The sequence below is a fragment of the Mizuhopecten yessoensis genome, unplaced genomic scaffold (genome assembly GCF_002113885.1).
Source record: "Mizuhopecten yessoensis strain PY_sf001 unplaced genomic scaffold, ASM211388v2 scaffold10879, whole genome shotgun sequence".
In the NCBI taxonomy this organism is placed as follows: domain Eukaryota; kingdom Metazoa; phylum Mollusca; class Bivalvia; order Pectinida; family Pectinidae; genus Mizuhopecten; species Mizuhopecten yessoensis.
In genome coordinates, this window is record NW_018408767.1 from 599,691 (window position 1) to 616,183 (window position 16,493).

A 16,493-nucleotide genomic window follows, 5' to 3' on the forward strand; every position below is an offset into this window, starting at 1 on the left:
ACCAGAGACAGTATGTTTACAGTGTTACAGAATTAATACAAATGCTTGCTGTAAATTGTTTGTATTTTTTACCTGAGCCTCCCAAAGTGTGTCTAGGTCACTGCCTGTCAGAGCCTTTTCCTTGATCATGAAGCGTAGGATCTTCTCCAGCTTCTCCACATACTGGGGCTGATGTAGACTGTCTCCCAGCACGATTGTCAACACATGGTTGTTCTGTATCCACTCCTACAACACAATATACACATACACTAATAAATGACAACAGACAAATCTTGTGATATTCACACACATCATCTTCACAAACAGCTATCGTTAATTATTTTGAAATTCAAATTTACGAATCCAATTTTCAGAAAATTGTTTGTGTTAATTTTCATGCGTTATTTTTCAAGAATTGGCTAGGTCTTTTTAGCTAGCGATTGCTAAAAAGGGTTGACTCCAGAGAAAGTAAACAGTATGCGTTATCAAGCCTATGAAACAAGAGGCCCAGAGGGCCTGTATCGCTCACCTGAATATTTAAGCATTCATAACAAAATATTCTCATTAAATATTATCATGTACTAAAAATATTTCCCTTTGTCGGCTCCATCTGTTGAAACTACCAGCCAAATATTATTGTATGATTCTATGCTTTTTGGTTCTTCTTCAGAAGTTGTTTGACATATTTTTCCCTGTGACTTTGTAAGTAGGTCAATGTCATTTTCCTTCTCAAACTTTGTCAGGCTCTATCCCAGGAAGCCAGCAGCCAAGTATGAAGTTTCTATACCTTTCATTTCTTTAGAAGTCGTTTGAAGTGTTTGACACATTTGATCCTCCTGTAGACCTTGAAAGTAGATCAAGTTCATTTTCATTCTCAAACATTGTCAGGCTCCATCTCAGGAAGCCACCAGCCAAATATGAAGATTCTATACCTTTAGTTCTTCAGAAGAAATTGTTTAAAGCGTTTTTTATTTGACTGCTGTGACCTTGAGAGTAGGTCAAGATCATTTTCATTCTAAAACATTGTCTGGCTCCCATTAACGAAGCTTTCAGCCAAATATTATGACTCTAGGCCTGTCCGTTCTTCAGAAGAAATAGTTTAAAGGAAAAGTTGACCGACGACACCGAACGCCAGAAGCTCACTTGACCTTCAAGCAGGTGAGGTTAAAAAACTTACCGCCATTTTCTCCGCTGTTAGCCATTCATCTTCATCCACTTGTGAATGTCGACTTGATTGGAATGACACGTTGGCTATCACCTTATTCACTTCATTCAAGGCATTCATTTTACCATTAAAAGATGAGATCTTCAGTAACCTGTAATCAGAGACAAGATATTTAATTATCTGTAATTAAACGATGAGATCTTTTATAATCTGAAATTTTTAAATATAATAGCTTTTGATTTAAACAGATAACTTCATTTTCATTTTCTTGAATTGTTGTAAAAACTTCTTTAGAAATCATAATGAAGGAGAAGAAAAAGACTATAATTTTAAAATATAAACTTAATTTAGTTTACAACAATTATGAAACAAGTTAATTCAGCTTGTCTAAGTGTGGAAGGAAATTGGAGCACCCGGAGATAACCCACTTGGTTGGGCAGGTGACCCCATACCTTTTCACGTCGGATCGGGGAATCAAACCCTGGCTGCCTTGGTGAAAGGCAGGTGCACTATCCACTGCACCATCCGACCATAATTTTAGAGCGTAACAGACCCATTAACTGCAAAATACCAGCCTGTATTATAGTCTTTTAGCTTCATCTAGAATATCATCTCATTTCCACTCACCGTAGTATCATTTTGAGCCTGAAGGTCTCTAAAGCTTTGATTTTCTCATCCTGGTTTGGTAGTCTGTACACAAGTTGTTTAAGGGCTTTGATTATAGATGACAGAGCATCATTCTTTGCTTCTGTTTTAGACTCCTTTTTCAACTCCTCGTCAGTCAATGAGTCCAGGAACTTTGGCACAACAGCCTGTTAAATGAAGAGATGACATCTTGATGCAGCAATTTATCATTAATTTGTATACTGAAAACTACTGAAAGATGAAGCAATATTTCACCACTTCAGTTTATCATATCTTTATTTCAATTGATCTTTTTCTATTTTGATGAATATCAATTATATTTAACAAAGAGACTTTTCAGAACTCAAGTGTTTTTACATCAGATACTTACAACTATAGGCATAAAGTATTTCTCCACACAGTGTGGGGTTAGCACTTCGGCACACTGTCCAAATGGCCTGTGGGAAAATAAGGTAAATACTTGATTAAGAAATTGAGCTATAAATGCAATCACTATTAAACATATACCAGGTAATGTTTTCTAAAAAACTTTTGTTCGCAAAGAACCCTGTTTATTCTGATTGGACAATCTTTTCAATTTCTGGTAAAAGTTTGGTATAGCATATTTTAAGAGATTAATGCAACAAAAGTGAACTCTGAAGAAACCAGTTTGGAGACAGTTTAATCAACCTCATCAGTATTGTGTATACATTATGTGCTGTAAAATATAGATACTAGACAATGCTATACCATACCCATGTAAACGATTTACTTAGTGAAAGATTACCCACACCTTTATCATGAAATGCCACCACTTCACCATAGCACTATATCATCAAGCGTCATCAATTTATGCAGCGAGAGCACAGATGATGTACATTAATTTATGCAGCGAGAGCACAGATGATGTAAATCGATTTATGCAGCGAGAGCACTGATGATGTACATCAATTTCATCTTTACATCTTGGGAGTATTTTTTTATGGTAAGAATCCACCTATTGACAAAGTATCATGCTGCTGCCCCTCCTATTGAGATTTTTGTTTACATTATTTAAGGATTGACCTTTATTTTGACTGCGTTCATACTACCGTATACGCAGTCAAAATGAAGGTCAATTCTTATATTTACATATTTTTGTACTATGATGGTACACTCAGAATAAAGCTAACTCCAATACATTTGCTTTTATAATGGTACAAAGCCTCCGTAACGTGCGTTAATCCAAACAAATGAACAGCCTACAGCCTGCGAGCAACGATGGATCTCCAACGTTACCATTATGACGTCACAATGTAAATTACGTCATCAATAGGAAACAATGGTCTCCAAGGAATTTCACTGCGTATACGGTAATGTATACGCAGTCACGGTTTACACAGCTTCAATGGGAGCGAATGTAAATATAAAGAAATTAAATATTCTATTAGTCAGTATTTGTCTGCTGTACAATGAACTTACTTGATGAGGGCAGCGATAACAGGTACTGACAGCTGTGGTCCCCCAGTAAAGCGCTCCAGCAGAATCGAGAATCCTTCCATTGTTCCAAACTTGTTTACAAGGTCTACCAACCAGCCCTACAAACAGAGGTAAAGGTAATATCATCATGCTGTTAGAAAGATTTTTTTCCTTTAAATAAAACTCTTAAGTTGAAGTAAAATGTTCGTTCAAATGCATTGTTTGACCTCATTCCAGATCATTCTATAATAAACTGGCCATTCATAATAATAGCTCCAAGTCTTGTAGATTAGGGCCAGCATTCATGAAACTGTTCTCATGCTCAAGCATGGATTATGTGCTCAAACCAGCTTTGTAACTTGCTTAAATCATGTCAAACAATCTAAAAGTCAATTGTTAACGTTGACCGGACCAATAAATTAGACTTGAGCACAAAATCTGTAGTTGAGTATTAGAATGGTTTCATGAATATGGGCCCAGGTGTTAAAAGATTTGTAATGCAACTCTTTATTCTTATTACATCAAGACAGAACCTTTAAGAATGATGTTAGTTAAGGAGTGATCACAGGATGCACAAGGAATTAATATATTTAGAGCATTTTTTTAATGAATAATTCAAGCATAACTTATTCCAACTTATTTAGGATATTAAAATCTTGATATTGATCAACCTTGTATTTTTCTTACCCTGGGTGTACGTGGGTCAGGTGGTCGGGCATATAAAACATCATCTGCTACAGTTGTGTTAGCAGGAACACTATCTGATGGCCTTGTGCCATTGTAGGTATGGAACCTACAACAAATTGTACACTTTTAAAATGGTCTGTAGGATAATAATATATAGTGGACACAAAATGGTCTGTAGGATAATAATATATAGTGGACACATAATGGTCTGTAGGATAATAATATATAGTGGACACAAAATGGTCTGTAGGATAATAGTATATAGTGGACACAAAATGGTCTGTAGGATAATATTATAAAGTGGACACAAATTGACATGAAAATCAGACTTTATTTACAATTTAGCACAAAACATATCTTTTATTCCATTTATTTCATACTCACTTGCAAACAGGGTTCAAAACCATAGCCAATAATTCCAGGAGAGGGAACCAATCATCGGTTAGTTTTGACACAGATAATTCAATCATCTTTTCTGCATTCTTCAAAATACATCTCTGTAACCAAGTAACAATATACAAATTGGTATGCAGAATGTGAAAACATAGAAGAAGTTTTTTAAAAAGAAAACATTAAAGTTTTTACTATATATCCATACTAAATCTTAATGGATTCAGGGTTCCTGCTGACTTAGTGATGTGATGAAAATTCCTTGTAATCCTTTCCTATGTAGCTTACATATGTAATCTTAATTTAAAATGCATTTTGGTCCATTATAAATTTAATGATATCTCAAGTCTTTAATTTTAAACAGACTTTCTGCTGATTAAAGCTAGACTTAAATGTTCTTAACTTCTCGACTGATCAAAGTGTACTCACATGAATTTCATATTTCCATCCACTCACTGCCTCGTCAGTCATTATTTTGGTGAAAGAAGTATTGAGGCCTTCTCTGAAAAACCTCTGGCAATGTTCACTCCTGGTGTCTAATTCTACAATAACATGGAAATAAAATGATACAATTTTTATTGTTGCAACCTGCAAAAACATTAAATTTTTCTACTTTTGTGAAAATGTTTCATTATTTTCATTAATGAAAAGGGCAAAGTGGAAAAAACGAAAGAAGGTAGGCAAATATATTATTAAAATGATAAAGAAGATGTCTGGATGTTCAAATAAATAATATTTAGAGCTTGATAATAAACGTTCAGATTTTGTAGGATGTTTTATAACAGGACAATACAGCTGAAGAATACACAATGGTGAGAACTGTAGGAGTGACTTACTCTCTTTGCAGAGTTTTATAGCAGCATCTAGAAGTACTTCCAGTTCTCCTTTTGGCAGAACTGGGACAACCCATCTAGGACGATTTATCATTTCATCGAGTCTTGACAGCTCCTGAAGAGGAAAATCTGGTACCTGACCTTCAACAAGGTCAACAGCGACCATGGTGGTGTCATCTTGACTACCATCAACATCAGTGCTGGTGGATGACTGTCCTGGGCTGGGTTGTTGAGGCTGCTGGGCTGACCCGGAGGGTTGCGGTGGCTGCTGGGGTGGCTGGGCTGCAGTTCCTGCCTGCCCAGCCTGCCCAGCCTGCCCAGCATGTGGTGGTTGGCCTCCCCCCTGTGGCTGTTGTTGCTGTTGTGTATTATCTTGGGGGGAGTCTCCCCCAGCTGGACTCCCTCTCATAACAATGGTCATTGTCTACAATGTCGTAGACTGCAAAAAAACGAAAGTAGGAAAATGTTATTCATTTAAATGACCTTTCTTCTTGAATCTACTGACTTTAAAAGGACAATTTTTCCATAGCAAACTCAAGTTATGACATGATATTAAGCATCCCCATGTGCACCCCCAATTAACAATTTAAGAACCCACCACCACTCAACAATTCAGAAAAATAAGGATAATTGCAAAACTTTTCAAAAGTCAAAAGTCTGTAAATAGTTAGAATCAGGGCTAGCATAAACGACTGCCAAGTAGCCAAATGGCGACACTTTTTCAGATTTGGCGACAAAAAATTCAGTTTGGCGACACATTTTTACCTACTCCAAAATAATTATAAATCGGTAATCTGTAGTCATGACTGATGATTTGGCGACAAACTCTAGCTTGGTACAGGTAACATTGTTACAGGTAAGTTGACCTGAGGGCATAACCAACGACACCATTAGGTCCCAGACAATAGGTCAGGTAGGGTCGATATGCTTCATTGAAAATACTTCACACTTCTCAACACCACAGTTCATACAAATTTCAATGCAGTAATTAGCTAACACTCTATCTGTGATAACTGATAAACAATAGCTCTAGATACTGTAATTTCTTTGAAATTATTGGCAGTCGCGATCGAGGGACCGTGTTGTTTTCACTCATCAACACGTGCTCATCAACACGTGGCGTGGAGCCCTACTGCACTGTTACAACTACAGACTGATTTGACCAAAAGGGGATTATAAAAAATATGTTTATACTAGAAGCGTGGACATTCATTCAATACATCCTCTACAAATCTACTCGAAGGGGCACAAATTTAAGCAGAATAAGCTCTTTTTATGATGCTTCATTTAATAAATATTCATAAGTTTATCGATCACGTAATGTTGGACGCAAGATCAACATAAAAGTGAGCTGGGGGAAAACATGCACACCTGGTTTAGCGATGTGGTAATAAAAAAATAAAATAAAACTTTATATTACTGGAACCATCAAATTATGCAGGATTTGTGCAGACGAATTAGATATTGACACCCAGTTATGTTTTTCTCAAACCATCTCCCCCAAACAAGAGGCCCAGAGAGCCTGTATTGCTCACCTGAATATTTAAGCAGTCATAGCTAAATATTCTCATTAAATATTATATTGCACTACAAATATTTCCCTCACAATTTTTGTCGGCTCCATCTGTTGAAACTACAAGCCAAATATTATTATAAGATTCTATGCTTTTTGGTTCTTCTTCAGAAGTTCTTCGACATATTTTTCCCTGTGACTTTGAAAGTAGGTCAATGTCATTTTCCTTCTCAAACTTTGTTAGCTTTATCCCAAGAAGCCACCAGCCAAATATTATTATTTTATGCCTTTTGATTATTCAGAAGAAGTCGTTTGATGTTTTTGACATATTACCCCTTTTTTTTTTTTTACTTCCATACAACCACCTGTTCCTTTAATTTGCAATTGGGAAATGTCTTGTGCGAAGCCATATTGGGGGGTACCCCCATGAAAAATTTTGAATTCTTGAAGCTCCGAGGTGCATTCTGATAGTTTTTGTAAAGAATTAATTGCTCTTAAAAAATGACAGATTTTTTTATTCATTTTGTTTCTATTTAATTTTTTGAACAGATTCTTTACAAAATGTAAGATGAAATCATTGACAAGGTTAGAATTTTTGAAATCAAAATTTTAATTAAGTTTAACAAGGTACATGTACCACCAAATCAATCTCTTCTTTGTCCACTTCTCCGTTCTATGACAGAGGGGTTACTGAACTTGGGGATATATAGAACTTAACAGGAACAGGGAGGCAGTAAAGGCAATATTTATGTGTGTTGACTTCGCAATTTGCGAGACAACAGAAAAAATGGAGCATTTCCTAGTTGACCTTTGGGACATGAAAGACTAATTGGATGTGTCACAGGTGATGTATTTGTCATACAACAGTGTCACGCAGATGTGTGTCTCACAACACTATACGAAAAGCAAATTCCGATTCTGAAAGATGGTAAAGTTTTTTTCCACTTCTAATAGATTAAAGCCCAGATCAGGCACACACGAGTCAACTAAGCAAATGACGGGATCGTCTCTGTGTCCACAAGACTTTGTAGCTTCCTTGAATGCATCGTTTATTTTAATCAGTCCTTAAGAATCAATTTTTCTGATGTTTTTAGTGAAGTATTTTGAATTATGCGACATGGTGTAGAACCGGATGTCACCCGTGAATCAAACCAGTTGTCAATTTGACGCTTGAAATTCCGATGACCGTATCAAACACTATCATGACCTAGATTCGAATATTCGGATTTCACTTCTCCCCCCTTGCTCAGAAACCGATGATTTCCGATCGCTGAAGTTAGTATCGTTCGGGAGAACGACTTTGTTTAGACATGTTTTGATAAAATCCTAGATTACAACAATAACCAAACATGGACTAAATTAACAGGTATTCTATTTGGGAAAATATGTTTTTATTTTGGGAAAATACGTTATTTTTAGACTAGGGGAAGCACCCGTTAGACGGCTGTACATCAGGCCAAAAAAAACCCACTGCCCTGTGACCTTGAAAGTAGGTGAAGGTCCTTTTCATTCTCAAACTTTGTTGGGCTCTATCTCAAGAAGCCAACGGCCAAATATGAAGATTTTATACCTTTTAGTTCTTCAGAAGAAGTTGTTTGAAGAGTTTGACATAATTTACCCCTGTGACCTTGAAAGTAGGTCAAGGTCATTTTCATTCACAAACATTGTTGGGCTCTAATCCCAGAAAGCCACCAGCTAGATTTGAAGATTCTATACCTTTCAGTTCTTCTTCAGTAGTCGTTTGAAGCGTGCGACACATTTGACACCTGTGACCTTGAAAGTAGGTCAAGGTCATTTTCGTTCTCAAACTTTGTACAGCTCCTACCAACAATGCTTTCAGTCAAATATCATGGCTCTATGCCAGTTTGTTCTTCAGAAGAAGTTGTTTAAAGGAAAAGTTGAGGGACGCCGATGGACACCGGAAGCCTCACCAAGACATAATCTCACTTGCCCCCTTCGGGCAGGTGAGCTAAAAATGAAAGATATTTAACCCAAAATGGGCAATTGACAGGCGTGTTAAGGTATATATTAATCCTGATGAGATGATGATAACAATATTACGAGCTTCGAGTTAAACTATTTGACATTGAGTGACTTTGGTGCTCAGCAAAATAATAAGACAGTATTGTCAGTAGTATTTATTTCCAGAAGATGTATACCTTTATTCAAGATACAAGAATTTTTATTTAGAGTCGTATATGTTGTAATGGGAACATTAGCTCTGTAGCGCTATTATTACGAATATATATAATGAAGGGATAAAAAAGTGAATTGAAAATTAAATGTAGTATTGTTTGTCTGAAGATCTTATTAGCATTGATGAATAGATATTAAAAATTGAATAAAAAATAAATTATTAGAGAAAGAATAAATAATAATCTATGGAAAACACTGTTTTCTTTTCTGTTTTTCTCTTGAACTAGAATTCTGCTAATAATACACATGAAACAAAAGGAACAATTAGAATGAACATATAGTGGATAAGTTCTTGATAAATCATTTATCTGAAACAAATACTAAAAGTCATAAGTGCAACAAAAATTGGCGAAATAAAATCTCAGTTTGACGACACAAAATTTTCATGGCAAAACCAATTGGCGACACAGAATTGTTCCTTAATGTGAGCCCTGATAATACACATTTTTTCTTTCTTGTGCAAGCAAAAATCCAATAATCAAGGGATTGGGCATTTATAAGGTTTAATATGGCAGTGAAACTAACTTAAACCCAAGACTTAATGTTGACGCCGCCATCGCCAGAAAAGCAACACTTAAGTACAAGTCTTCCTACCGCTACATCGTGGCGGTGAGACAATAATGACATGGTGTAAATATATATATAAAGCATCAAACACCAACACAAATGAATAGGTCTAACAGTGGAACAGCTAGAATTTGTATGCAGTGTAAAATTTATCAGTGTACATGTAATATAATTTTAACTAAAACATATCTTTTGTCTGATAAATTGCCCCACTACAATTAGTACACACAAAAATAAAGGCCCCATATTTGGTTTTTGGCATATAATGTCCAAAATGCCTCTAAAGCAGCAGGGCAAAAATAATCACTGCATATATCCAAGAATTGTTATAAATATAGCGATACCTGTAGGAATATTGTATGTATCTATCTGTTAGTTATTTTACTCTATAATTCACCTGGTAATGCATGTACACGATCTAACAGGCGAGCCAGTGACGTAACAACCTGACATGAACTAGTAAAAGGAATTGGTTGAAATTGCATTATCAATGAATATCTGAAATCTGTATGCATATGACCCAGTATACAAATGACTTATGATTGAGTTTGAAAGTGCATTGAAAAGATAAATTTCTGAAATTTACACTTTTTGTGATACATTTTCACATACTCCAATTAATTACTTCTGTATTGCTTAAAGTTGTAAATATACACCATTTCCTTAAATATGCCAATAAAAATTGTATAATTACCGGTATCGTGAAACTGTTTCCTACTTAGGATTCCAGATTAACGATAGGGTTTTCGCCTTTATATTTATTACGTGAATAAATTATGGTCAGTTGTTATAGAATTAACCTATACAAATGTATTTACCTTTGACAACCATTTCATGTTTATTTCAGCATAAGCATATAATTTGGCAGGCATTCTTTGAAATTATCTTTAAATCTATGATGTTATTGTTATTTGACTCTATGCTCAACATCTTAATTAGTAAAACAAATTGACAGCAAAAGCCATTTCTTTTTATTTCCTCAATTAGTGTCCCTATACACTCTTTATTACTAGGTGTGGTCATGATCATGTAATTCCCTTTTTTCTCACAAAGTAAGCTACAAACCACTGCCAAATTAAAATTATTATGTCCTAAAATATTTATTTTCATAATGTTTCAAGATGTAAGAACTAGTGCATTTAACAGTCTATTTGCCCTGGCCATTGAAACTAATTGCTGTCTTACAAAATGTTTTGTGAGTTGATAAATATGCATTGCATGGTTCTGTAACTGAACTTCAGTATGAGGTGCCAAGACCTTAACATAGCGTAGACATTTCTATTAATAGAGTGTAGACAAAGTTAATAGATAAAATTATATTATACAATTGTGGACTTCAGGCCATGGTGTATTCAATGTGAAAAAAGTTATGACTGCTAATATTTAGCATTCGCATATAAATGTTCAACTGAATAGCTGGGATACTTCTGTTGTATGTTTGCCATGAAATTTTGGTCATGAGATGGTATTTATCAACTGGATGGAAAATACAAATGAGTTATTTTACGAGAAGAAAAAGATTACGCTGTTCATTCCTTCACATTAATTAATTTATTAATTAAATTAATAGAACTTTGACCTCCTGTGGTCTCTCTCTATATATATTAACCAGAGTGTTGAACTATGTGTACCAATCAAGATGTCCTTTATCAATAACAAAGCTTTGTAGTTTGTTTACATTTTGTAAATTATGGCTGATTTATATATCAGGATTCTTCAGCATTTGTTGTGTTTACAAAAAAGGACTGAAACATACTAGCTAATCTAAAGTACAGGGTACCGAAACGACTAGAATTCCAAAACTTAAAATCCTCGTCAAGTTAAAGCAAACACACATATTGTAGCAGAACTGGACTTGGTCAACCAGGAAGCTTAATTGGTCAAACGTCTGTCTAAGTTTGGAAGGTCCCGGGTTCGGACCCCTGTCTGGCTGAGCATTTCGCTCCTGTTACAGTGGTGCCTAGGCCTAGTGACCAAACCTTGTTTCAAGCATTGGGTGGTACCAGGTTCAAACTCTGGTCTGGTCTGATATATTATAATTGGGCTTATAATTATGTAGTAGTAGTAAATCACTCCTCTTGTAGGAGAACCACCTCGTGAGGCTGTATGTTGAATTCTGAATGATGATGATGACTGGAAGTTTTATCAAACACCTAATATTACAAGTATGTAATAGATAATGATGATTATGTAAAAAATCAAAGTGATTGAAATCCAAGGCTGATCCGTTATTAAACAATGTTTGAGGAAATAAAATGTTGAGGACGTCAAACCGGCGAAAATCGACAAGCCCGTCAAACGTCACACTTTCAACCTTTTCACCGAATATTTCGAAAATTCATACAAGTTTCCTTTGAAACAAGTGTTGATACTTTGGTGATTTACTTTGTCATAATATGAAGTATGAATTGAAACGAAAGTAGCACGAAACTTGTCAAAATGCATTCGTCATGCAATCGGTGACTGACAATAAACATTCCGTCAATATATAAGCTCCGCTCAGACGGCAAATGATTTACGCAATCGGTGACATTACGAGACATGTGCATTGTCTGTTAAATGAATGGATATGTTGCAATAAAAGCATAATATGTCGTTTATGCAGTAATGCTAAAGCAAAACACCTGAATCACACGATCTCGGCAAAAATAGTCATTGCGTCTTGCAGGAAATTTTAACCTTTGTCAATATGGCCGACATTTTCCGGTGATTCCACTTTCACATTAGCAAAACACATTTATTACATGTCATACCTTGTATTCATACGAAGACCACTCTGCGACCTGTAATGTCTGGACTGAAGGGTATCATCTGCAGAACAATTTGTAAATATAAGTCCTGTAGAGCCATAAATACATATGACAGAAAGATGCAGCGATATTATGGTAATGAGATAATCTCGTACCTGTAATTTTTAACGAGAATACATTGTTATTGATTATTTTTCTTAATATTTATACAAATTTCACAAAAATATAAACTATACTTGAAAATTTAGTCCAAAACTAATAATAAACATAGAATATAGGAGCAAATACAATATCGTACTGGCGGGATATGCCCCTTGCATGACGAACAAACATGGCGGCCTCCATCAGCTTTCGATTGTCAAAGTCGAAGGGACTTTTATCGATTGCGGCTTCGTCGAGAACCTTCGGATGTCAGGTTAATTTTTTGAAATGTTTCGTTACCGATATCTCATCTGCGTCATATATAACCAGTGACCAATATTGCATTGCTTTAATTTAGATCTAACACACCATCGAAAATACTGTAAACAAATGAAACTTGCAGAACAAGCCGTAAGGTCATTGATCGCTGTTCCATGACCGAGCAGTTTAATTTGTTGTCTGCAGATGCACATAATTGACTTATAATTGCGTTATAGAGATAGATATGTAGCATTATTATTTTGACTAGGTTTTGATAAATTCACTTTGACATTGATTTCTGTGATTACGTGGATAACTTGCAAAATCCTTCAAAATCCAAGGGTTCCATTTTGGCTATCTGATCTCATCAAGTAACCAAGGGTTTCGTTAGGAATTTTGGAAATTGGATCCTGTCCTTAAATTGATTTTTTTTTACAGTTTTGAGGAACATTATTATTGGCAAGTTATTATAGTGCTAACTGTTAAACATAGCATTTTCCCCCCATTTAAATTGTTTGATTAAAGCTGACAATGCAGTTCAGAAAGCTTTTAATTAAAATTGACCAAGGTCATTTTTCAGAATCCCCTTAAGAGGTTCCCCTGTTAAATGATCTTTTCCAGTTGTCATATATCTGAAAGTGTTGACTTTTTATTTAAAATATTTGCATGGTAATGAGTACCAAGGCTTTAACAGAGTAAGCTATTTGATTTGCACCACTCCACCAGACATCAAAATGATCAGTCACATTAAGCTAATTAGACAAGTCTCAACTCTCTTGATTTATGTGTAACCCTCTTGATTTGTGATGAAACCCTGTAAATCTTGTGCTCTGGTCCTGGACCAAAAACAAGTCAAGGCATATATAAACAAATAAAGTATTTCAATATCGAGTTGTTTATTATTAGAAAAATAAATATTCAAAAACAATTTCTGAAGTTATATTCTAAATACATGCATATCATTCTAGATACATGTATATCATTCTAAATAAAATCATAAGAATCCTGAAAGAATTAGAAATTGTCACTTATATATGTTTATATATTAATTTCAAGGAGGTACAAAATTATATGCAGCAGTCAAATGTGAAAACTACCAATTAATCTTTACATGGATAAATTTTCAATTAATTTCATGTTAATGTCAGTACCACAGAACAAAACTTGCATAACTATTTGCAATTATATTAATGTCAAAGATTACTTTAGACTTAATGAATAAGACTACCTTTTTCAGATCTAATTCAGTTTTGTTATGATCGTGGGCGAGCGTGAGGATTCTGGTTGTTTTGTTGGCTCCCCTATCAGTGATAAGGGGAAGCTTCCCTATCAGTCTTAAGTATTTAGGAAGGCTAATCTATATAATTATTTTCTCAATCACTAAAGTATTGTGAAAGCAATTGAAAACAAGTTGTTAACTGTGAAAAATAACTATTGCAAAATGAAGCTTGTTCGAAAAGAAAAGAAAAATGTCTCTTTAATAAAACTAGCTGTGTATTGTAAGGTTTTACGTTCACACCTTAAGCGGTATAATGTCGCAGTTTAGTGAATAAAAAAACATTACTCAGTACATATTTGAATTAAGCTTTGCTTAGATGTTATGAAATTATTCCATTTTATATCTATATGAATCAGCCGATTAAAGTACTGTGATTAGGCTTCCTTACAACTTAGTTTGATGGAGTAGCCTCCTCTTAGCACAGGTACACAGGTAAACAAAACACCTGTGATCATCACAAAGTCAACATTACATGTGAAAAAGGTTGTTAATATATTCATTGAGATACAGTTAACAATGATATCTATAGTTCTGACAATCAATGCAACATTATCATGATTTAATTTTGTTTTTATTCGCTGCAAAAAGCTTAGGGAACTGACCAATTTTTCATAGTTACAGTAGATACGCTGATAATATTCATTATTTAGAAGCACTTGCCAGTTAAATACCTTAGTCATATAAGTTAGTGAGAAAATGCAGGAAGTGTCAAGAAAGCATATTTATTGGATTGGTATGAAATCTACCAAATGAAAATTTGAAAATGGAAAAATATGAAGATAATCAAAGAGCACATCTGAGATCAAAGTCCGTCAATATTTCTATTATACTGCCATGCAATTTACTTTTATTTTTGGTAGGCAACTTATAGTGTCTATAAGATGGTGTCTTTGATTGACATACTAGGACACAATGGGGCATTTTTACAGTAAATTATGCAATATTTTGATGTCTAAATGCTCAAACATCTGCTAAAAACATAAAGGCCAAGAGTCATGTTGTTTGGCAAGTAGCATGCTGACATACTTTAGAAGAGTTTGTGATATAAAATGTTTTATGGCCCATATTTAACGTCGTAGAGGTCAAATTTGTTAAGTTGCTCCGACAACTTCTTCTAGAGAACCTAAAGAAATAACTTTTTCTTTCACTCATGATAAAGATCACAGGGGTCAAATTTGCTAAAACATGCAAACAGCTTCTTCCAATGAACCTGAAGGCTGAGTGTCATATTTTCTAGTACATTCCTTGAAGTAATACAAAGTTTTTGATAAATTACACAGGTCAGATTTGTTCAAATGTTCTAACCACGGGTGTTATGAGGTGGAGCCCAACTTGGTAAATAGGTCCATTAATTATGCTCCAAAGGTGGGTTTGAATGAAATATAAATCTCCAAAATTCAAAAAATTCCATTTAGCTGAAAAGTCCTCAAAGGAAATTCAAGACTCCCCTAACTAATCCAATTTGAAAATATTCCTATCTTTTCAACTGCTGAAAAAATAATCATCAAACACCATTTTCTAATTAACTTTAGGAATGGCTGTTGCATAATTTACCAGTTTACGTGTATAAAAAAAAGAGGACTTTTATATTTAAAAGACTGCTAATTCAGAATGGGTTGATAGTCCAGAATGGTTGACGGATTTTAACTTTATTTTGTGTGAAGCAACCATAGACAATGGTAATTCATAAAAATGAATGGTATTGTCACGTAGAAGCAGAGGGGTGGGGAAATCTTTCTGGGTTAATTTTCAGCCTTGTATTTTCTATGAAATCTGTTTTTAGTTCTCTTGGAGACACTTCAATAGGACCTTCAGCACACGTACAACCTTGCAGTCCCAAGACCTATATTGGAATGACAGATCTGATCCTAATGAGAAGGTATGTTGTTACACAAGGTTCTCAGTTGTCAGTTTTATCAATATTACAACATCATAATGAACAAGTGGTTCACCCATGGCCAGTAAAGTGTGACCCGGTGGAATGCTATGTTTGGAGCCTTCAGCATTGTACTTCAGTGATGTAGCACCCTAAAGTCAGCATCAGATTTGGGCTATCGCAAGGGGGCAAATACACCAACACACTGCCTACAGCACACATACACACACGCATGCATGCATTACACACATGAACACATGTCCTTAAATTACCTTAGCTGTTAATAGGAGATAAAAAATAAATAAAAAAATACTATTATCAATTTTAAAATGAAACATTTTCATGAACAGGTCATTTTTGCTTTCAGAAATTTAGTATCCTTAAATCAAATACGTGTACAACAAAGGATATATCATTTAAGGAATTTACACTTTTGTGTTTGTCTTTGATGCAAGTTTAGATTCTCTGTAATTTTATACATAGAAAAAGCATATTATACATAAAGATGGTATGTCAACAAATTTGCATTTCAATTTTTATCAATTTTGTACCCAGAACACATTGTTATTATCATATGAATCAATCTTATTTCAGACATTTGATAAGATTCTCATCGCGAACAGAGGAGAAATAGCATGTCGAGTGATCAAAACCTGTAAACGCTTGGGTATCAAGACTGTAGCTATACACAGTGATGTCGACTCGAGATCAGTAAGTCATTGTGGTTAAATTTCTAAGTATGGGATTCCATTGTCTGGTATGGTTAATGTTCAC

At 34.8% G+C, this 16,493-nt stretch overlaps 2 protein-coding genes across 6 annotated transcripts in view; one reads left to right on the top strand and one right to left on the bottom strand.

Annotated features, from left to right (window-relative positions):
- The window catches only part of LOC110463226 (probable ubiquitin carboxyl-terminal hydrolase FAF-X), a 44,399-nt gene extending 32,093 nt beyond the window's left edge, over positions 1 to 12,306 (bottom strand). For 4 of the 5 annotated variants that reach the window (XM_021517654.1, XM_021517653.1, XM_021517652.1 and 1 more), the window contains exons 1-10: positions 12,166 to 12,306; positions 5,140 to 5,575; positions 4,733 to 4,845; positions 4,298 to 4,410; positions 3,914 to 4,019; positions 3,230 to 3,345; positions 2,160 to 2,226; positions 1,772 to 1,956; positions 1,157 to 1,295; positions 73 to 225 (exon numbers count right to left, since the gene is read on the bottom strand). In XM_021517654.1, coding sequence (XP_021373329.1) covers positions 73 to 225; positions 1,157 to 1,295; positions 1,772 to 1,956; positions 2,160 to 2,226; positions 3,230 to 3,345; positions 3,914 to 4,019; positions 4,298 to 4,410; positions 4,733 to 4,845; positions 5,140 to 5,557 — 1,410 coding nt within the window. In that variant the 5' untranslated portion in view covers positions 5,558 to 5,575; positions 12,166 to 12,306. Of the gene's footprint in view, positions 1 to 72; positions 226 to 1,156; positions 1,296 to 1,771; positions 1,957 to 2,159; positions 2,227 to 3,229; positions 3,346 to 3,913; positions 4,020 to 4,297; positions 4,411 to 4,732; positions 4,846 to 5,139; positions 5,576 to 12,036; positions 12,118 to 12,165 lie in introns of those variants that run through there. The other variant, XM_021517651.1, reaches the window with a different exon arrangement.
- A 175-nt stretch (positions 12,307 to 12,481) lies between these two features.
- The window catches only part of LOC110463225 (propionyl-CoA carboxylase alpha chain, mitochondrial-like), a 35,338-nt gene continuing 31,326 nt past the window's right edge, over positions 12,482 to 16,493 (top strand). Inside the window, exons 1-3 of the mRNA XM_021517649.1 lie at positions 12,482 to 12,577; positions 15,627 to 15,722; positions 16,314 to 16,430. Coding sequence (XP_021373324.1) covers positions 12,494 to 12,577; positions 15,627 to 15,722; positions 16,314 to 16,430 — 297 coding nt within the window. The 5' untranslated portion in view covers positions 12,482 to 12,493. The remainder of the gene's footprint in view (positions 12,578 to 15,626; positions 15,723 to 16,313; positions 16,431 to 16,493) is intronic.